The 22973-nt window shown below is 35.5% G+C and overlaps 3 protein-coding genes across 3 annotated transcripts; 1 reads left to right on the top strand and 2 right to left on the bottom strand.

Annotated features, from left to right (window-relative positions):
- Positions 1-2567: 2567 nt before the first annotated feature.
- LOC110714526 lies at positions 2568-3679 on the top strand. The gene is made up of 3 exons (XM_021893058.1): positions 2568-3048; positions 3159-3338; positions 3442-3679. Exons 1-3 carry the CDS (start codon positions 2788-2790, stop codon positions 3544-3546), a joined length of 546 nt encoding a protein of 181 aa, XP_021748750.1. The 5' UTR covers positions 2568-2787; the 3' UTR covers positions 3547-3679.
- Positions 3680-4193: 514 nt separating this feature from the next.
- LOC110713960 lies at positions 4194-10171 on the bottom strand. The gene is made up of 2 exons (XM_021892412.1): positions 9817-10171; positions 4194-5542 (listed from the first exon to the last, which is right to left on the bottom strand). Exon 2 carries the CDS (start codon positions 5532-5534, stop codon positions 4578-4580), a length of 957 nt encoding a protein of 318 aa, XP_021748104.1. The 5' UTR covers positions 5535-5542; positions 9817-10171; the 3' UTR covers positions 4194-4577.
- A 2218-nt stretch (positions 10172-12389) lies between these two features.
- Positions 12390-22809, bottom strand: LOC110714561 (mitogen-activated protein kinase kinase kinase 1-like). The gene is made up of 9 exons (XM_021893100.1): positions 21146-22809; positions 20516-20600; positions 20270-20332; positions 19946-20103; positions 18519-18591; positions 18328-18387; positions 16069-16179; positions 13527-13770; positions 12390-12881 (listed from the first exon to the last, which is right to left on the bottom strand). The coding sequence occupies exons 1-8, from the start codon at positions 22117-22119 to the stop codon at positions 13558-13560; spliced, it is 1737 nt and encodes a 578-aa protein (XP_021748792.1). The 5' UTR covers positions 22120-22809; the 3' UTR covers positions 12390-12881; positions 13527-13557.
- Positions 22810-22973: the final 164 nt, after the last annotated feature.

Raw genomic sequence — 22973 nt, 5'->3', positions numbered from 1 at the left:
AACCTTCCTTCTATTGGATGATGCAGTGGCCCGTATACAGTATAGCCTACAGGCCATATATTCATTTCGTACCCAACTTTTTGTGATGGATTTATTCACATAAACCATGAATCTTTTGTATGTGTTGTTTGATTTGAGAAGTAATTCAATAGCTTAAAATACATGCATGTCTATTCTTATTTTGAATTACTTTCAACTCTCTTCTTAAGGCTGGGATAGGAACAAGTGCCAAAATCTTCCTTCTTTTCATTTATGGGATGATGGTGTGAAAGTTTGTTACAAGATTCCATATGTACTCAATATATCATTATCATTGACACAAACTTTATAAGAATATTCATACATTATTCTACATATCAAATAGAAGAAAAGATGGATACTATAAAAAGAGATTTCACTTAAAAGTATACCTTTTCTATTTGTTACTCCGTAATTAATATGTATCTTTAATCACATTAGTCTATGCATATCTAGCACTGAACAATCCTTATTTTAATTTCTTCTTCTTTTCTAAGGAAATTAGTGAATTGTAATACATCGTAGATATAAATCCTTGTAAATAAATCGTTTTTACACTTGATATGGTTTTAAAATTTTAATCAACAACACTCCAAACAATTATATATATACTTTCTTGAATAAAAAGGTAAGAATAGTGAACCAGTCAAACACAATATTTGCACCTTTATAAAAGATTCCCAATTAATCATGTACTCCCATTAGAAATTGTAGCACAAAATGAAAAGGCATTACACCACGTTCACTTCATTTGTACTATTATTAGTCCTCTTAATATTATTAGTGCAATTGGAACATAAATTAGGTTTTTACTAAAAAAAAAAAAAAAAAATAGATCGCTAGAATCCACTTTTCTTGCTGAGGAGCATCTTCCTCTTTATATTGTTTTGATTAATTGATTTCCTGATGTTGCCCGATCAAGAACACAGCCAATGTATATAACTTAATATTGTAGTATTCGTTAGGGTTTGGAATCAACTTCATCATCATATGCAACTTCTATATAATTGAGCTTATAGAAGCAATTTGTTATCCTAATTTTCAAGGTTTATATATTCGCACTTCCAATAATTTCTCTTAACTGTTATATATCGATCTCCATTGTATTGGGAACACTATAATATTGTCCAATTAATTTATATTTTGCAATCAATTATTGGGTTTAGAAAACTAAAAAAGTTGTTATATAGTACGGAATATATATGTAGCATGGTCCATTGTCATCCTTTAAATGGATGTATCGACCAAACTCTAATAAAAAGTATAAGATTTTAATAAATTCACTATATATTAGGTTGACACTAACATTCTTCTGGCCCTCTTCCCTTTGTATTTTTGAAAGCTATCTAATTCAAGTTTGGAGCGATGTATAAGTGGTATTACTCCTTTTCTTCATTTGATGGTGAAGTAGGAATATCTTATAATAAAATGCATCTATAACCTTTATTTTATACATCTATACATTGCATATCTAATAATTTTCTCATCCGACTCATTTTTAATTGGAACCAAATTTTCACCATTTTTTAAAGTGAAATACAATTATGTTTTAGAAATATGTGCTAATATTCATACTTTTTGCGTCTATTATATTATAACACCAACAGTCCAGCAATACTTTTGTAATATTGTATTGCAAATGACCCTTCAATAAACGTCATGCCCTTGGATTTCTTAGATCTTTTCTAAAAGTTGTCACTTTTTTAAAAAAGAAAAAAAAATCTAAAAGTGCAGCTCAAAAAAATATCTCCTTTGAATTAGTTGATTTTAAGTCAAGCAGAATTCTAATTCTTGCAATTTAAGATGAACTGATATTGTTCAATCTTGGATTTGGGCTCAGGATATAAGATTGGGCTTTTGATCGCTGACTAAGCGCAATGGAAAGCGGGCCTCCTCTTTCATTGAATGTCGTCTTTAGGCCCACTAGTTACAAACAAGAAATCGATGGAATTTCTCTTGCAGAGTTGCGGCCTTAATGGTGAACTGGTGCTAATCATGCCACATTGCATACAAGGATCAGAAAATATTACTAGTATTCCCTGTAAATTTCCATTCCCAACAAATGCATACCGTTAAGTTGTCAACCAAACAAGCACTCACTAGATTCAATCGATATGTTAAAACTGCTACGAATTAAATTGATTAATAAATTACTAGGGTGGTACCTTAATTTTTGGATCAAATCTCACTACACACTACAACTCTCTATACACCTGAAAAAATGTTCGTGCAAATAATAAGACAATAGGTACTTCCTCTATTTCATATCAATGGACACATTTAATTTAAATAGGTTTACCAATGCATACTTTTAAATGTAAATTGCTATAGTTAATCTTGTTGGTTGTCTCCATTTGAGTTAGTATGATCTTTTCCTCCTGTCCTTTTTGGAGTCAGTGCTTCAGTTGGACATTCCTTAAGAGATTAGTCATTAAGGTGTCACCTTGATCAGTTGATGATGACCTCTTTTTTTTTTTTTTTTTTGTGACCAAGATGACCAAATTACTAAAACTTAAAAGAAAAGAGGGAAAAAAGCCCCTCTCCAATGGAGTAGTTGTTTTTTTTCTTTTCTTTTTTACAAAAATTAATTTTCTTTCCAAATTAATCTCTGGGTACATTAAATTGATTTATGATCATATGGAAATATCAGATTTATTGTCAACTGTGGAAGATCCTATTTTAAGTTAAAAGAAATAAGACTTAGTGCTAATCAACTCTTGGATTGAAACTCCAACAAATGAAAATAAGGAGAAAAAACAGGCAGAAAAAATGGGTAAGCTGGAAAAACAACAAAAATGGAGTGTTAATGGTGTTATAGTGACAGTGTATGAGGAATCATCTACTTCTGCTTCTGGGGCTCGGAAGATTAGAACTATCACCCCTAAATCAACCACACCATCATGCGGCTATGACCGCCGTGCCGACCTCCTGGCCTATGCTCATCGCCTCCGAAATGTGGGCTCCCAACAGATTCAACATCATCATAGCCATAACTCGCCCCTTTTTTCAAATCTACCCAATAAACCCAAGGTAATCACCAACATCACTTGATTAGTGCATGATTCTTATTTTTTCTTGGAAGATTTATATTGATGTACATGGTATTATTATTATTTGATTGTTAATACATTTTTATGTAGAGAAGAAGAAGATGGTTTGCACGTTTAAAAGCACTCAAATTCTCCTTTGGGAGATTATTTGGTAGAGAAAAGAAAAAGGCATGGAACTATGAAAACGTCGAATCAAAAGACCGTGAAAACAGATACCGAACATCCCCTTACCCTCGCCGGGGCAGGGGAAGGTGTAGTAAAATCTCTAAGGTTAGACTACATTTTGATTTATAAAATCTCTTAAGGTTAGACTACTATCTGAATCTGATGATGAATTCTTATAATTGCTGCATTATTTTCTTTTGTCTGACAGAAATTGGGCTCTGTGTTGAAGCAATTTTCATGTGGTTGCAAGTGCAGCAAAGGGGGATTTGATCGAAATGATGATCAATATCAAGATTTACGCAATAATTCATAAACTATTCGTTATTTTTAAAACACACTTTGATGTTTAACAAAAATGATCCTTGTATGATGTTTAATTATTTTTGCTTAAAAAAAAGCTTATACATATCTGTCAATATCTATATGAAACTTGATTTGCCAAAACATGACATTGTGAATTTGTGACTTTGAGTCGTGCATTATATATATTTAGTGTTTGTAAAAGTTAAAATTGTGCGCCTCAATATATCCAAAAGGGTGCTCATGGTCTGGCTCATACCGTGCTCTGCATACATAAGGCAGTCACTGAACCAAGAGTACCATACATCAGCGACATATTTTGATTCAGGAGTACCGTGCTCTGGATACATCAGGTAGTCACTCAAGTGCACAAAATAAGTTGCTGACTTTCCCAGATCAATTATACCAACGGCACTCATGGTCTGGCTCATCCCATGATGCACAAATCAATTATTCACTGAACCAGCTGCTCGGGTGCAAGAAATAATTTGCCCGACATTTCAAGTTCAATTACAATTTATAATTCATAAAGCGCAAATACAACTGTACACATGAACAAACCCGATGTTCAAATTAATCAAAGACAAGGCTCCCCAACATGAAGAACCTGCAAAGATTTCTGCTAACTAAAAAGAGAAAAGAGAAACTAGAAAACTAAAATTAGGGTCAGGAGCAATTTTCCTTGATTGGTGTTAAAAGAGAATCAAATGTACCTGAACGATGTATCCTACAGGTCAATGTTCACTATGCACAAACAGGCATTAAAAATGAGACCCGCCAAACACGGCAGGTAACAAAGTTTTCGAGGTCTATCCCTACAAGGCCAAATCACATGAGAGAAATTTATAAACCCGTATCTAAAATCACAATATGTTCAATTTAACCACCTTAAATAAACAAAGGAAAGATTCACTTCTACTTGCATTTGCAGTGCCTTGGAAGATGTGGCCCCCAAACAATTGTAGAAGTTGAATTATGATCAAAACCACTTCGCCAGGGTTTTTTTAGGGGGGACCAAAGAGCGCTGCTGATTTTGTACAAAGGTCAGTCACGCCGCCTCCTCCGACGAGACCTTCCCATAAACAACATTCTTCTATGATGCCGACTAAGTGGGATCATATCATCTCCTCTACCAAAGGCTGAATTACGAGGAATTCCGTCATTGTCATCGTCATCATCTTCGTCGTCATCGTCATCATCATCATATGACTCGTAATTAATCCCAGATGTCCTGTGCAACTGGAATCCACCGCTCCTGATTCTACTTGCCCCAAAAGACTCAAGATCATTGCCCAACAAGTCTTCCATATCCACATTATAATCTCTAATGAAGGGGTTAAAGTTTGGATCAATAACATAGTCCCCCAAAACAATAGTACCTGGGGAGAAAGTGCTCATGACATCGCTCAGTTCTCTTTCCCTCTCCAAGCTTTTCCATTTTGCCTCAAGGGACGGGTCCACTTCCCTGGGTCGTGCCCAAGGATGATCATTTTTGACATGCTTCTTTAGCTGTTTGTAGTTACCAACAAAAGAGCAATTCTCCTGCATGCACGTTCGTTTCTTCTTGTTCAGATATTTCCGAGCTGGCTCAACCAAGGTCCAGCCCTTCACCTGCCCACGGCAGAGGGGGCACAGAAGCTCAGATGCTTCAATCTTTTCCTCAGGCCATTCAGCATTGAGGTCAGGAGTGATAGAACCAGAAGTTGCCTTTGCGTATGCATTCTTATACTGGTCAAGACAATTAGAAAAGCGATAGCCAGTGGCGCACATGTAGGGACGACAGCCTTTGTTGTAAGAGGAACAAAGCAGAAGAACAGCATTGTGAGGAGACTCGATGCAAACCGAGCAAGTAGCATCCTCCCAATCTTTCTTCTCGGAAAGCTTAGAAGGCTTCTTCATGTCTTTGAAGATCTTGTGCGAGCAGGATGGAACCTGCAATCGTTCCGTTTTGCCATTGCGGCATCTATACTTCAGACGCCTTACCCTGCTAACTTTCGCCATAAATAAACCTGAAATCGTAAGAAAGAACTCCACATAAAGAATGATAATAATTGTACTAATTAAAATAACAGCTGTCATCTGGCTATCCTCGAAGACTTGTGGCTATGCTAACAGAACAATAAGTCGCATACAAACAGCAAAAACTTCCTCATAATAAATAATTAAAAAAATGCCAACAGAACAATAAATTTTGGCATACAAACAGCAACAATTTCCTCTAAATAAATATATATATTAGTAGTATTAGATTTGAGAATGAGAAGTTGGTTGATAAAACAAAATTGCATGGTGTAACAATCAGCAGATCCAGAAAATAACAAGATCTAAATTATCAATACATTTGTTACAGGGTCAGCAAAACCCTGAAACTAGTTTCTGAATCAAATCATCAATCCAATATCCTCATAATACTTGCTACAGTTCACATGAATTTCAGATTCAAGAACAAATCGATACTCTATTCTCATAAACAATGAGTCCGACCACAGCTCAACTGAACTTTAAAAATGAAATCAAACGTATACTTGCCTCAATAACTAGTACATCACAAATTTCTAACTATAGAATAACAGTAACAAGTCCAGCAGAATCGCAATGAGATGACTTTGATGATATCCATCATTTATATGTTGCTAACCCATAAGCGAAACCACAATGAAGAACAGTGAGAGGATTGGGAATACTGATGTTAAACACTAATAGAACCTACATATATTGCATGATGATACAAACCAGTGTACCACATTTGATTACCAATTTGACCAAAAATAAACAACAAAAAACCAAAAACACCCGGCCTCTATCCAATTATATACAACTTTCATCCAAAACCTACCCACATTTTGGCAGCATAAATTGGTTGAATAGGAAAAAAACAAAGATTAATATATAAAAGATTGTCCTTCTAGATATGACAGTAACGCATCCTATCATCTTGAAGAAAAAACAAAATCAAGACAAATTATATTTAACCAAAGAGCCCAGCAACATGAATTCCCCAAGCTATCCCCCTCTCCCAGGTTACATACCCATGAAAGCAGAGAATCATGGGTTAAAATTCTCAGTATTCCTACTCTGCCTCCTTCCCCCCCCCCCCCCCCCCTCTTATTTTAACCAACACCATAAAGTTACTTTTGAACCTTTCTGGTTAAGAAGGTTGTACCTACTAAGCCATTAAGGAGGTAACAGACACTGCCTCTAATTGCAAAATACAAAATAAACATGTCTACCAATAAGCTATTACTGCAACTCTCTTCATATCTTTAAAAGTTTCATGTTCTTATCTTTTCCATTAGCCAAGGACCAACAAATCCTGTCCAACTCAATATCTTGGACTTAGCATATCATTAAACTATTAGATCAGATTTGAAGGCCATGTATCAATTCCCTCTATTGACAAATATTATCCTCTGCTCACTTCTTAACATATACTTCGAGATTTGATCCCATCACAGCATCAGTGTGATCAGTCACAAAAGTTCATATATCATTACAAAAAAATGTACAAAACTAGCTCTCAAAATCCTTTTTATAAATTCCAAACTTATCCTAGGCACTTATATTGAACTCATACAGAAGATTATAATCAATAAATAATATGTACCAGTATATATAAGATACAACCCTCTTATTCAGATAATCAAAATATAAAACCTTAGATGTATTGAATATTTTCGCTTTATTAGAAAAAAGGAACACATCAAGGCTAGACCTAGAGTCCAATTAGCCCCACCAAAGTTTGGGCTCCTACAATGATCAGCTTAGCTCCGCGGTTAACAGATACACTGTTTCAAAGCTAATTTATCACAAATAAAATAAAATGGTTCATAGCACGTTGTATCTCATCTTAAACAATCTGGGTCCACAACTACCACATTATTGAAAGAAAATCAAAAAAAGGTTTCATCAGTGATTAGACAGGCTTAAGAAAACAAAAGAACTGATTCAACATACAAAAATAAAGGCATACCACAATTCACAAATGAGAACAGCGAGCTGAGTACCAATGGGAGGTCCAGATTCTGATTGACCAGAGACAGTGGTTAAAGGGTTTCCCAAAATTCCTCCCAATTCAGTCATCTAACTTCATAAAGTTCATTTAAACAGAAGACATTGATCTTTGCAAATACTTTGTAACTACTTGTACCAACTAATAAATGCCATAACTCCACCAGGAAAACAAAAATAACCTACATGGCCAGCAATTGCAATACATTCATAAACAAAAATACTACTGCCTCACATCAATCAAACATACTAATGGGCTTTACAACTATGTAACACAAAAACACTGATGCGCTACTTACAAATTTCATACTGTAAAGATATATGAAACTGCAAAGCCTAAAGCCATAAATCAATATATTTTGCTTTAAAATCTAAAAACTGCTTTTACTAACACAAATATTTACTAACTCTGTTTCAAAAAGATTTAAAACTTTGCACAGAATTTAAGACAATAGGAGAGAAAGTCTTGCTGTGATGAGTAATGTGTAATAAAAAGGTAAATATAGTAAGACAGACTCTTAAGATCTGGAGTAAGGGGTTGTAGGTGGTGGGTTTTTCAAAGAACTACATGAAATAGACAAAAACAGAAAGTGTCAATATCTTTCCTATATATAGAGGTAGTAAATAAAAGGGAATCATAATTAGTTTTGTTTATTTGAAGAATTCTGGAGAAAAACTATCATTTGAGACTCCTAAAATCATGAGGAAGGGGGTTGTTGGTCTTTCAAAGAAAAAATTCTCCCTTAAGCTTCCTCTACTTTCGGACCTTCCAAGTTTTGAAAAAAAAAATATGACCTTTTGAGAAATTTCACATGGATTTAAAAAGGGAAGCGAGATTTAAAAGAACTTTGAAGGAAAAGCTTGTTTAGTCTTTCAAAAAAACAAATCAATGAGTTTATTAGGGAATCTGACATTACAAGTTAGGAAGTAAGAAATGCAACATTTACCAAGAAACTTAGCAAGATAGGATTCATCCCATCAAAGACAACAATTTTATAACCAAGAAAACACAATAATATTGATGCATTCTAACTTGAACAATGAAAACTAACCATAATGTCATAGAATGACACATTACAAACGTACTTGAAGAGAAATGTAAGGAAAACTCATTAATGAAGGCATATAAATAGATCTTAAGTACCGTTCAAAAAATAATAGATCTTAAGTAAATTCGTGTAATTATAACTCTACTAATTGCACGTGCCTCATAAATATAAATCATTCATAGAGAAAGCAATAAGGATAAATAAAATTTGTTATGCTTTTCATGTTGCCACCAATTCATCTTCAAAGTATCATTTTGTATATCATATGACCACATGCTCATAAAAAGGTTTTGTAAAACAGATGGCTATCCAAACCACCTCAACAATGTTGCTAAAATATGTGGAAGAGGACAAAAACAGAAATTCTAAGGTCAAAAGGCATAGGGGAAACAGCATTAACAGGAATTTAAAAATCTAAAAAAAAAAGAAGCACCAAAATTTAACATAAATCTATGAATCTATCTAATCTATCCAAGTCACTTTACATGAAATGAAGAACAGTTAGCTACGCTATTTAACTGCGTTTATATATTTTAAAAGGAGCGATGCACCGCCTAACAAAAATAATAAATGCAATAGTGCAATGTACTCCGTGAAATCCGATCAATTTCTATTGTTGAAGCTATTATAGAAGAATTGCACACAAAACAATAACAAAACTATTTTTACACATTGTACAAGGCAACTCCTCTACATAATCCAGTTGAATCACCCAATTCAGCCACGAGAAAGATAAAAAGAGAGGTAGCATTTCTCGTCAACAAACAAAACCAAGCATACCTAATCAAAGCTCAAACTTAACAGATTTTGACCCTTTACATTCTCAATTTACAGGCCTTGCTTGCCTATGGATAGCTAGAAGATGCAATTTACTTACTACGCTGTAAAACGATGAACTTCAAGAGTATAACTTGTTGAGTTATCAATCAAAGATCTCAATTACGCCCAAAACAATCACAGCACACTCAAATTCACAACAACAATCCCAGCAAACTTCCTCGAAACGATACAAACTTCATCAACGCCAAAATTCACAAAGATTCACACTTTTCAACGCAAAATATAAGAAGTACAATCAATTAATCACATCTATCATTAATTCATTACGTAATAGCGAATAACCGCAAAATAGAGATCGCAAAAACAAAAAAAAATGCCAAAATTCGCGGAAAAATAAGATACGGAAATGAAACCCTAGAAATCTAGAATGAGATAATAGAAGGTACCTGATATTTGGTCCGAAGACGTCAATCGAAGAGGAGAGAGAAAGAGAGATGAGAGAAATGTAGAGAGAGAAAGATTAAGAGAAGAAGAAGAGATTATGAATAAATATAAAAAAATAATGATAAAATAAAAATAAAAATGAAGAGGGAAGAGCGGAGAGAGTTGATAGGCAAACTCCGATCTTCGCTCACGTTCCAGAAAAAGGTGACCACGCCACTTTGCGTATGCCTATACTATAACTATATACGGGACTACTTTGTATGATTCTACCTTTTTTTATTTTTATTTAATTATGCTACCAGTATTTGTTTAATACGGACAAATTAAGCTTGGCCTAGTGGTAAAATTGTCACCTTCCAACCTTGAGGTTGGATTCAATACCCACTAGTGACACTTTGAGAATGGGAATCCCTTACCCTTCCCCTCACTCTCAAAGTTTCTGAGGGTTTATTTAATACGGAATTGTAGTATATAAAAATTATAAAATAATAAAAGCAGATATATTAACTATTAAGAACACCAATCCACTAAAAATTTTGTCATGAATTTCACACAATTATAATTTCATTAGGATAAACCATAGAGTACAAAAAAAAAAACTTATGGTAATGGATGAGGTATATAATGTTTAGAATAGCTCAATTAAAGAGTTAAACATTAATGTAAGTACATGTAAAAAAAGATGCTAAAGCCAAAAGAAGTTGGATGCTTGTAAGACTTTAGTTGCAGTTGTACCACCTCATTAAAGTCATTATGTGACATTTTTACGCCATCTACGAGGAGAGAGAAATATGGATGGAATGATGAGAGAGAAAGCAATTCACAAACTCAACAAGTCCATACTTTGTGAAATGACAAACTAGGACATTACAAATTTAGAATATACCCTTCAATATGACTTTTATTCCAAATACTACTCCGTATTAAAACAGAACTTGAACTTGAACTTGAACTTGAATTTGGATTGACAGACAAGCAAGTACAGAGTATTACTACGAATGTATTAATAAAGGTCTTTAGGCAAAATTGTACTTTTAGCATTTATAAATTATATATGAACCACTAGTCCTAGTTAGAGGTGTCAATTCGGATAACCGGATAGAGTTTGGGTCGGGCCTATTCGAGTCGGGTCTGTTTGGGTCGGATATGTTCGGATCAAAATTATCCTTTTAACTCGGATCGGGTCAAATTCGGGTCGGGTCAACTTCGGGTCATGGTCTATGGAGTCCGGGTCGGATACGGGTCGGGTCAACTTCAGATCGATTCACTTCCGGTTCGGGTTTAAAACGGGTTTAGTCGGGTAACTTTGGGTCGGATGAATTTGGGTCGGGTTGATTTCGGTTCGGTCAAGTTCGGTTCGGTCAATTTCGGTTCAATTCCTTTTTATGTTTGGCTGGATTTTGGTCGAGTTGACCAAATTCATATCCAAATAAGGTTATTTTTAAACTAGAGATATTGTTTAGTTTTTACCTTATTATTGGGTCAATAAATTATAACAGAATGGGAGGAAATTCATTAAAAATGACAATAGGCTTTAGGCAGCATTTAACTAGAGCTTTACAAGCAAATCAATTAACTCTCGCTTAATTGTTTAGGTTTATTAGATCTTGTGGCATTTATTAAAGCTTAGAAAGTAAATTAATATAATTGATATGTACATGAAGTAAACTTAAGACTCCAGATTATTTCTTTGTAGTAAAAAATTTAACTTATTAATAATTAGTAAATATATAGTATAAGAACTTGAATAAAAAAGTAAATAATTAATTATGATCGGGTTAAATTCAGATCGGGTAAAAATCAAATCGGGTTAAAATCGGATCGGGTTAATATCAGTTCAGGTCAAAACAGATCGGATTAGATCGGTTATTTTTCGGGTCAATTTCGGATCGGGTTGAGCACGGGTCGGGTCAAATTGGTTCGGTTTGAGTTCAGGTCGGGTCAAATCGGATTCGGGTTGAGTTCAGGTCGGATCAAATCGGTGTCGGGTTAAGTTCAGATCGGGTTAACTTCGGATTCGGGTTGAGTTCAGTTCGGTTACAAATCGGGTTTGGGTCTTAAATTTCTCGGATCAAATCGGATTGGTGACAATTCAAAACGGATAAATTTTTTCGGGTCGGTTCGATTTTGACACCTCTAGTCCTAGTTGCCAGTAGTGACCTACACGGCACTGCCTAACTTTGATTAGGATGATTTAGCGATTGATTGGGTGATTGCATATATTAACTCAAACCAGAACTACGCATTTTCTGTGACTAATTGTCCAACTGTAGATCTTATAAATCTAATAAGAACGAATGAAGTAAAACATAAATTCTTCGTCTCTTATTACTTATAAATATAGTCTATAGATATATAAATCATAAAACAATACTCCGTATTACATATAAAATATGGCTGAACTTTGCTAAATAACCTGTTAGTAAGAACTTTGCTTAATAATCCCTAGAAAAGTATTAAACCAATTCCACAAAAAAATTTAATATGAGAAAAGTAGGTGTTGAAAGTCATCAATGGATATAAAATTCTTTGAATAAAAATATAAATAAAATTTCCAAAAGAAGCGAACACAATATGAGTACTGGCTGAAGAAGTAAAAAAGAAGGAACGAGATACAATCATATAATGAATGAGTACAAACTGTTCCTGACAAAAAAAATTAGTTACATACAAAAGCCTAAACCATCTTCCTACATACAGTAATAAACTATCATTCATAAATCAAGATTCCATCATCATATGCTAGCTAATTTTCAGATCACAGATACAAACACAGCCCCAAAAACTAGACTATTATATTACAGATTGTCCTCTGCATTTTTAGTATCCCGGAATTAAGGGAGTTGGAATCATGCCAGGTAGGAATCAAAGCACGCTGGCGGGGCTAGCCAGCCATCCAGGACCATTTAATAACTCATCCAGAGGATGATGCGTACAGAGATCCCTCTGACTTTTTGGGTTTTTCTTTTCTTTCAGATGGATAATCTTGGATACAGGAATCATATACGTCACTTAATTATTTGATACACTCCGCTGAACACGTTGCAACTCCAGATGTACATATTATCTGCCATCAAGGAGGAAACATTCATTAACCAGAGGAACAACCTCAACAGATAGTGCAAATGAGTTATTCTCTTGAGTAAAATATCACAAGACTAGTGGGAGAGGATAAAGTTACTGTATTTTAAGCGAGTTCTGCGTTGCAAAATTTCAACAAATATGCAAAAACTGAAACCAGTACAATGGTATACTATTTAGACTACAGGCCCACAACCCGTACTCTCAGGATCTTTAGTACATGATACTCAGATGGCCAATAAGAGACAGGATATTCACTGTTCGATCTTAGAAATATGCCGTGATCGTGGGTCATGCAGATGATTAATAATTTTAAAAAGCCTTTGTCCGAAATTGGTTGATCTTTTGAGTGGATATCCCACATTTCAGATTTTGACAAGACCCACCCTTCCACCAAAACACCCCAAATAAAATATGTGTCAAATTTCAGCGCCACCGCCAAATGCCAGCGGGGTGAGATAGTTTGATTGAGTTGCAGCATTGTAAATACAACTGCTAAAATGGTGATATCAGCAGAAAGAGTTGGATACTCTTTTAGCTAATTTTTTCTTCTCATTTAATACTTTAATAAACAGCGGTGGGCATGCATGTCATGAATTCTAGACTAAAAGAAAACCTAAAAAGCACTCACCTCCACAAAATAATCACAAGTGATAACAGACTCAAATTGATTTCCCGCGCATCATAGGTGACTCTGAGCCTAATGGAGCATAAAGCTGTTTCCGTAAAAATGAATGTTCCAAGAGCTCAGCTGCTGTAGGACGATCATTCGGATTCACACGTAGACATTGTTGGATAAAATCACGACCATCTTTGGACAAAGTATCAGGGATGGGAGGTGCCGCACCCTTACCAATCCTATAAATTGCTTGCGCCTGCAATTGCCAATGACGGCAGCTGTTAATCAAATAGAGCACAAAGCATGCTGCAACAGTTATATGTATAATGACAAAAAAAAAATTGCATCTTGATCACAGACAAATAACAAGTGAAACAAAGCCCTGAAAAATAATAGTGAAACAAAGCCAATAGTGATTATCATGGAAAATTCCAATTAGCAGCCATATAAAATATGGAGCAGGGTTTATTTCTTTGCTGAGCTATTATTCTTTTGCTGAACTGAACTTTTATAAACAATTTTTTTAGGTGAAACTATTTCTTAGTTATTATGGCTGAACTAACTTTTGCTTGAACTTAATATTGCTGATTGGCCTTGTTTGCTGAAATTAACAGGAAGAAAGAAAAGAGGAAATTTTTTAGATTAAGCTATGTCATGTATTCCTAGACTAGATTGGTTAGCTTTGTAGAAAATCACTAAACTGCAGTCTGTTAGAGCAGACTTGGAATAATAAATTTCTACCATGTCACTTTCCTCCTTCAGTAGCCCTCTACTGAAAGCCCAATTAGGTCAAATGAGATGGAACTGAAAATGGTTTGACAAATAAAAACTAGCATAAGTAGCACCACAGCATTGTGCCATAACTGCCATTGTGTCCTCAAAGATAACAAACCGGCCATCTCATAAGCAATTATTAAGTTTCAAATATATGATCTCGCACTAGCCTGACATTTTCTACTAAGCAAGTAAGCATGGTGTATAAACAGGAGTTTCAGAAAAGATTGAAGACTAAACCTGATTTTGAAGCAGAAGATTACTCAAAAGAAGGTGAAAGATGCAATTCTAAGGCACCATTTGGTTTGATGTAAAGCAAATTCAATGAAAATTGCGTCAAAAAAAAGGCAATCAACCAGAATAAAGAAAAAAAAAATGAAACCGGTTCAATATTTTATCTAGATGGATCCCTGTCCTTATCTCTATCCGGATCGCGGAATTAGACCTGCTATTAACGTCGGCTTAGGATCTGCCTCAAAAATATGCTATTTGAGCTTTGAAACCGTCTTCTTTGTGGCCGGGTAGCTATCCATGACTTGTTGAGCGCCCCTTCCTCCTTCCTTCCGGACTGGCTTATCATAAAGGCCAGTGAAAGGGTTAGGACATAGAAAATTCTATGGCAAGGACGTCTCGATGCGAGTTCCGTGCTGCTCGCTACTCTCCGAGGCCAAGGACGGGGTCGAACCGTCATTCCAGGATTTGCAAACAGATTTTCAAGGAAAACCACAATTGAAAAATAGTTTTGCTCTGTTTGTTTCCTTATAAGAAAAGTTATAGAGAAAATGGAAATAGGAGCAGATTGGTAAGGATTGGTGAGAGGAAAGCAAAAGGAGACGAGAATGAGGAAGGAAAATGTGGGTTCCCTTGTTTTGTAAAAGGAAAAAGGTTTTCCATTATTGAGAGTAAATTTCCACCATAAAGAAAATTGTTTTCCACCCCTTCACAAACCAAACAAAGGAAAATGAAGAAAAAAGGGAAAATCATTTTCCATGACCAAACACACCCTAAAGAAAACAAATCGGTCTCAATTCAAATGCTAAATTAACACCAAATGTACCTGAAAGAATAAAAAGTTATTTGAGCATACATGTCAACAAAATGCAGCAACTTCGGATCCATCGAAATCAATATGAAGAATAGAATTGAAATACAGTAAAGCATTTCTACTTCTAGTTTCAGACATTTCAATGAACAGCTCATCAACAATTTAAATCTACAGCACGAGGAGGGGGGGGGGGACTGTAGATAGCTTGGAGATCACAGATAAATGCACCATAAATTCTGCCCTGAATGGTTCTAAAAGCTATCAGCTCGGCATCAAAGCTGGCCGCCATTAAATGCACCATAAATACATGTCATTGTATTTTGTTTATCTGACCGCCATTATAAGAAATCTACAAGGATTATATGAAACAAAAATCATCCATATGATGATATTGATCCTTTGTTTCGCCTGCATCCGTTGCAATGCCACCAGGACACTCTAAACAACACTTTGTAAAAAAATTCAAAGTGCGATGGTTGAATTCACACCCTTACTCAATTAGTCAATCCTCACCTCCCTGACTAACTAACATACCTTAGGTTCCATCAAAGAAAAATAACATACCTTTAGGCAATTAGACTTTAGACCTACAGTGTACATGACTAGATGTATAAAGACACTATTTAAAATCTGTAATGACTAAATGTTAGATTTAATCCCACACAATACTAATCATCAGAACGATCCAAAAGACAAGGTAGAAAAAAGATATAACAAATGATAAGAGTCCCATACAAATTCTAAAGGATAATAGGGAACATGGCCGGTTAGCATCTCCAAGACAGTGCATCCAAGGCTCCAGATATCTGCTGGCAGTCCATAACCTTTATTTTCGTGATTAACAACCTGAGAAATCACAAATCAAAGAAATCTTTAAGAGAAGAAGTAAACTACACAAAGCTACAAAGTGAGCCCATGCATTCTTAGAAGTCTACAAGTACACAAATACAATAATATTCACATATTATAGTCAACCGTAAATCAATTTGTTGTTGCACAGGAAAGAAATTCTCAGCAAGTGCAAGATCAAAGGAATAAACCATAAATCAACCCTAGGATTCACAGCAGGCAAAATAAAAATGCAAGAAAAGCACTTTAAATGGTTTGCTAATGGTCCACATACAGCTGAAAGAATAAACCTCAAGATGCCAAAGCACCTACTAAGAATATCACTTAAAATACTTTTGGGTTGGGAAGTGGGGATTAAAAAAAATTATTACTCGTCTTTTGATAGGCATCATAATTCACAAATACCAAATCAAGTAATTTGAAATAATAATTTATACATTGCAAAACTTGGAGCAACAACCTCAGAGATTCAGAGAATATCCTTCAAAACTGAACTTCCGCCCAATCCACCCATTCTTAATACCTCGTGACTTAATTAATCACTTTTTTTTTAATAGGTTTGCTATTGACCATGTTCTACCTTCTCAGCACTACGTCAAAACTAGTAAATATAAATTTTAGTAAAAAAAAAAAGGCAAGGACAGCAGACCCTGCATACAAGCTACATACCCAAAGTTAAACAGATCTAAATGAGAAGTAAAAAGAAGTAAAGAGCCACAGCACACAGCCACCCTACCAAATTAAAAGATTTTAACCCAACAACATATTTTCAAATTTAAGCATAATGGTCCACTATCTCTCTAAAAGATCTAATCACACAAACAGAATTTTATTTAGGTGGGTATGTTGTGGGCTACAAATTGACAGAAGCCTCAAAGGAATCTGGATGCAGGAATCCCACAAAGGACACACAGACCAAGCCCCAGCTACAGTATCCATTATCCAAAGTTTCTAAACTAAGCAATTGCAAGGGTCAATTAAAGATTGCAACAATGTTGCAGACATATATTCTTACACATATGATTAAGTAATCCAGCATATAGTAGCAAGTATTTGGCCTGTTGGCCATGCAAAGCCTCACTCTCATCTGGCTTCCATCATCAAACCACTTGCATGCCTTTACTGGTAACATAGGGTGTTCCTAGAGCTAATTTGCACACATGGCACTAACTTTTTCCCACTACACAACGAAAACAAATTTAACGGTTACATAAAACACACGGTGGGTTAAAGTCGTAATGCTGTGAGGAAGGATTTGTACACAGCTTTATCCTTGAGTTATAACTTATAAGGTTTAAGAAATATACTTCCCCCTAATTAATCTTAGCAAGTCAGTGTTAATAATTTCACCCTTCTTTAAGGCTATCTTATGTAGTTATGTCTTGAGTTTGTGAGATATTTTCATTAAAGACAAACAACTAACATAGAGCACCTATTCACAGGAATGCAAAAAAAAAAAAAAAATGCTACTAAAAGGTCCTGAACCACTAAGATGTCTTTTCAATAACATGAACCAAGAAACATTCAACAGCGCTGAACAAAACATGTGATCTAAACCAAGCATATAAAAACGTATCAGTGTAAGAGGACAGAGAATTATCGACCCAGCTAACAAGCAAAGTGCGATGGAAGTTAGCAACACATTTCCAGATATATGATCAATCCTGTGCTATCGACATTAGAAGTATGGTATAGGGAGAAGAACATATAATCTGAAAAGGTATTGAAAGGTGTAAAGAAGATTTGCAACAAGTGAGGCTCAAAAGATGAAAACTTGAGATATATTACATATATATCCAGTACAAGTATACCTTAATAAAAAAGGGAATATAGGGATTAATGGATAAAACAAACAACACTATGACCATATATGGATCTTCTCTTAATGACCTACTCCGGCATTGGTACATGCAACTGATGTAAGTATATAGTAGCATTCATCTACTGCTTGGGAAATCGATAGAAAGAGGTATGCGGGCAAGTGCCCTATAGAATAAGTATGTAAATCTCAACAGAAATTTCTCATTATATGACAACAACCATTAGCAAATGGATAATCAGTTCCATCTGCATCGTATATGCATATGGTTGAACCATCAATTTGGAATGTAAGATTTCAAATCAGTAACATGAAGAAAGGCTAACCTCAGGTGCCATCCAAAAGGCGGTCCCTTTACAAGACTTCAAGTCATTTAATCTAGTTGCCTGGAAAACAATGTAACATCAATGAAACAAATTAGATATAATACTTGCAAAAACACATCTTAGAGAAAAAACAGAATATAGCAGAAAGCATGCTAGATATTTAGAAAAATGGTAAACAAAGAGCAGCAGACCTTTGCCAATCCGAAATCTGCTAGTTTTACGGTTCCATTCGAAGCCACCAATATGTTGCCACTTTTGATATCCCTGAGAGTTGGTAAAAAATCCAGCTTAATTCTCAGAAGCATTACAGTTATTAGTATGTCAAACAAGATAATGCTCCTGGATATGCATTTACATACAAAAGGTCAAATTATTGAATATCATCCAGACTATGTACTCTTTGAACCTACAGCCTCAACCTGTGAAGAGCGTGAACAGCACTTCAAAAAGTTTTGGTTTTGGAAAGACAGAAAATCAAGAAGGGGAAATTGTTGCTAAGAGAATCATTTGAAAGGCAAAGGAAGATGCATTGTTTGAAGGATAAGCACCACACAATAAATTTTCATTCGCACCCGGATTTTGACATAACATAGCCATTACATATAGATAGCTTTTATCATTCAAGTGCACTTGATGGCACTATTATCCAAATGACGATATATGACAACACCTGCATCACTACCCTAACATGGATATTGCACTATGGACACTGATGATCAACGGATATATACTCAGAGCAAATGATGATACTGAACAAGAATAAAAATAAAAAGATAAACAAGAATAAAAATAAAAAGATAAGAGTGTGAAATCAGCAATGATAGAAGTCACAAGAAGAGTTCCCTTAGAGGTTTGCTCTAAGCAGTAAGCACAACATTTTTCTAAGGCTCCAAGATTGATCACAAATTAGCTGCAAAGAGAGGATAGTAAAGGCTATGAAGCCATATGATGAAGCTCAGATATCAGAAACTAGGGTTCACTTGCTACTTCTGGAGTGAAGTATCTTGCTTTAAGTAGATGTACTACATTAGTTTGTGGTGAGAGTGTGAGATAGGTGACTTGAGTAACCTATGAATGTAGGATAGTAATCACACACACACACATACACCAAATAGATGGCTAATGCAATAGTGTGGATGATGAATTTTGGCTCTAGCCTATATTATGGTCTTCAATTTAAAGCTTACAATCAACCAAAAGTCCCCTGAGCACACTTCAAAAGTCCAAAAAGAGATCATACCCGTGAATTTTTGGACCAAGTAGAGTACTATTCAGCCTATACTTATGTGTGTTTTGAAGTAGCAGAGAAAGAAAAGGAGGCAGGTATACCCCACACAGACACACAACAAAGTAACTATTTTAACAAATTTGAAATTCAATGACATGATTTTAGGATGTAAAGGAACGAAATCACGCGGGGGGGGGGGGGGGGGGGGGGGGGGGGGGGGGGGGGTCTGGTCTATGACTATGCAATTCAAAGCAAAATATAAAAACAGTGAAACAAAAGGCAAGTGAACAGACGAGTTCGCACACAAGTGCATAACTAAATGTCTAAATGTAAGAAAGATAAAAAATAAATAAAAAAATTAACAATTACAGTAACAGTTCCATGGCATACCTGTGCACCACATTTTTATCATGAAGATATTTCAGACCCAGTAGAATCTGTCTTGTATAATTAGATACATGGGAATCCCGAAGGCGATACTGTTGATACAGTTTTGCAAGGGAACCCTGAGTCACGAGCTCTAAGAAGATATACAGTTTTGAGTCAGCCTGCAGTAAACATCAAATAGCATTAGAAAATCTTGATTTAATAATAAAAAATTTTATAAAAAAAAAATACACTATCAAGTTTATCAAAACTGTCCAATTGCAAATTTGCAATTGCCATCCTAAGACAATGAGGTTCTAAAGACAAGATGAAGGCATGATATGATACCGTTTCAGTGCCAAGATATCGAACTATATTCTCATGTTCAAACTGACTAAGCAGCTCAATTTCCTGAAAATGAATAATAGGGAAAAGGGTGAATTTATAGAGAAAACATATGAAAATGACAAATTTGAAGAAAGTAAATTTACCAAGCCAATAATTGTAGACTGTTATCCTGGACAATAGTTGATAGCCTATAGCTATCACTTGCAAAGATACAAACTAAAAATAAAAAATTCAAGCCTAACATACCTGCTCAAGTTGGTAGATACTCTGCCTACCTTGACTTCCTTGCTCAAGCAATGAAACCTCCTTTACGGCAAAGAAGAATCCCTCACTGAAAGCAGATTCATAAGTAGTGAGAAGTTTCCCATACAGATCTATACAGTAGTAATCAAAACAGGAGTGAGGAAAGACTATTAATTTCAGATTTGTATACACTTGAAATAAGAAGGGCAAGGAAAAATGGAATAATGGGGATGGAAAGTTTCGGCAATATGAACTTTATTAAGGATTCATTGCTGTTGTCCTTGCCAGCAGCATCTAACAGAACATCAGCATTATAAGACTTCAGCTCAAGGAACAGAATTAGGGGGGTTTGTGCTGCAACAAAGAATGAATCAGCACCCTTAATTTAACAAAGGATTGCTGCCTGAATTAATTATTCTTAAAGCCATGAGTCTATCAGATATTGTCCCTATGGCTCCTACAGACCAGTTATCTCTATCTGTATCCTCTTAAAAGTCCCTTAATATCCAAGAGACAACCTCACTTCCCGCCCCTAGTAGCCAACCCAAGTAAGCAAGCAGTAGATGGGTCACACAAAAACCTGAGCATAATTCAAATGAAGAAATTAAACAGAAGATCAGCAGCAAAACTTACCAAGAAATTCCTTCATATACAGTTCCAAATGAACCCCTTCCTAATTGAGAACCTTTCATCCATTGGGTTATATTGACTTTACAGACCCCGTTTGGTGAAATAATCGATACAGGTTCCGTGGTTGAACTAGATGAATCATCATCATTTGTAGTTGTGAAAGAACAAGATCCTGACAGTATAATAGTTTCCCCAATCCTTACCCCCTGACTTCCCTCTCTGCTAATATCCTCCTCGTCATCAGAAGATTGAGTTTGGTCACCATATGGAACGCTAAGGGGCCTGTTCTCATTATCATCAGGTGCGAACCCTTTTAATAACTCCCAGGTAGAACATTGATCATCAAGAACCGGAAGGGACATTGCTGGTGGAGGGGTAAGCAATGGGGGGCGATCACCTTTAATTCCTCCGCCTCCACCTCCAAAAACAGGTCTCACACTATTATCAGCCGGGTGTGGAAAAACAGCAGGCCCACATGGCCTAAACTCGTTGCCAATGCGATCATTCTGTATGATTTCATTCTTCTGAGCACTATTTCCAAATCTATGAGGCATACGATCACCAAACTTTTGAACCTCCTCTTGCTTAATTAGTACTTTAAGATCAACACTATCAAGTTGCTCCTTTTCAGTCCTCGGAGTAACATCAGAGGATGATCTATTCTTCATAGCCTGGTAAGCTGCTGGAGGAATTTGAAAGTCTTCAGGTCCAGAAAGCCCTATGCTCTGAAAAATTAAATCAATTTCACCATCTTTCCCTTCACACCGAAGGCTAGTCTTTTCAACAACAACGCCCAAGTCAAGTGACCGCGTTCTTGGCGCTGAAGAACCACTGGCCGATGGTGATGTCGAAGCTGAAGGAGTGAAATCAAAGTTCTTGGCAGCATTTTTTCGTACAAGCTTTGGTTTGGGAGATGATACTTGGTCCATTTTTTTGCTCAGCTTCTTATGAGAAAAAATCCCAGACAAATGATGCATTGAAAAACGAGCAACATTTACCAAAATTCACCAACTGATTGAATAATATCCCCAGCAACCCCCAACAAAACCCTAAAATCAATCACAAAACCCTAGAAACCCTAGATCAAGTGTTTAATTGCTTATTCCACACCCTCACTTCCAACTATCTCCTTCATTCAAAATTCACACAAAATTATTTCACAACCAAACATAAACCAAACACGATCTCTTCCTTAAATACACAACTCCCGAAGAATCAACAAATACAAAATCAACAAATTATTTGAATGAATTTTCAGCAGAAACAGTAAGTAATTCTTCAGCAATCTACTTCACCAGAAAAAAAAAAATTGAAATCCAACAAAATTATACCTTAAATTGAAACTTTTCTCTCTCCTCTTAGCTCAAACAGCTGCAAAATCAGTTCGATTTGAAGAAATGGTAGGAAAATTCGAGAGATTTCTGGAATATCAGTGAAGATCGGAGGATATAGATAGAAGGAAGAAGAAGAAGAAGAAGAGAGAGAAAATGGGAGTGACGGCGTGAAGAGGAGAGGAGAGAGAAAGATGACCGGGAAAGTTGAAGAGAGAAAAAACGCGGCGATGACGACTGAGAAGAGCGGAGATTTGGTTTATTCGTCAGCTGAAACTATGAAATTTAATTAAAATTATATAAAAATTGAAGGATTGTGATTGGCGGCGCTGGAAATTTGCTCTAATTGCTCGACTATGACGGTCAACGATTAATTTTCTTTTAAAAAAACAAAAAAAAAGTATTCTTACTTTAAGGAATATAAAGAATACTACACTTTTTAACCTAAACTAGTCTGCATCCGGAGCAATACTTTGAGCTAGATTGGTGAGTTCAATCAA

Source organism: Chenopodium quinoa, unplaced genomic scaffold, assembly GCF_001683475.1.
Source record: "Chenopodium quinoa cultivar QQ74 unplaced genomic scaffold, ASM168347v1, whole genome shotgun sequence".
Taxonomy (NCBI): Eukaryota; Viridiplantae; Streptophyta; class Magnoliopsida; order Caryophyllales; family Amaranthaceae; genus Chenopodium; species Chenopodium quinoa.
Note: the sequence above shows the minus strand (reverse complement) of the source record. Positions and strands in the feature narration are given on the sequence as shown.

What these genes read in the sequence shown, in the direction of transcription:
- LOC110714561 (XM_021893100.1), bottom strand. Translation starts at nt 22,119, where the DNA reads ATGCATCATTTGTCTGGGATTTTTTCTCATAAGAAGCTGAGCAAAAAA. An exon ending in GATAAAAATGTGGTGCACAG is followed by an intron (nt 18,592 to 19,945) that starts GTATGCCATGGA and finishes ACCAACTCTCAG; the next exon opens with GGATATCAAAAGTGGCAACA. An exon ending in CCTATTATCCTTTAGAATTT is followed by an intron (nt 13,771 to 16,068) that starts GTATGGGACTCT and finishes TGGCAATTGCAG; the next exon opens with GCGCAAGCAATTTATAGGAT.
- LOC110714526 (XM_021893058.1), top strand. Translation starts at nt 2,788, where the DNA reads ATGGGTAAGCTGGAAAAACAACAAAAATGGAGTGTTAATGGTGTTATA. An exon ending in ATCTACCCAATAAACCCAAG is followed by an intron (nt 3,049 to 3,158) that starts GTAATCACCAAC and finishes ATTTTTATGTAG; the next exon opens with AGAAGAAGAAGATGGTTTGC. An exon ending in GGTGTAGTAAAATCTCTAAG is followed by an intron (nt 3,339 to 3,441) that starts GTTAGACTACAT and finishes TTTGTCTGACAG; the next exon opens with AAATTGGGCTCTGTGTTGAA.
- LOC110713960 (XM_021892412.1), bottom strand. Translation starts at nt 5,534, where the DNA reads ATGGCGAAAGTTAGCAGGGTAAGGCGTCTGAAGTATAGATGCCGCAAT.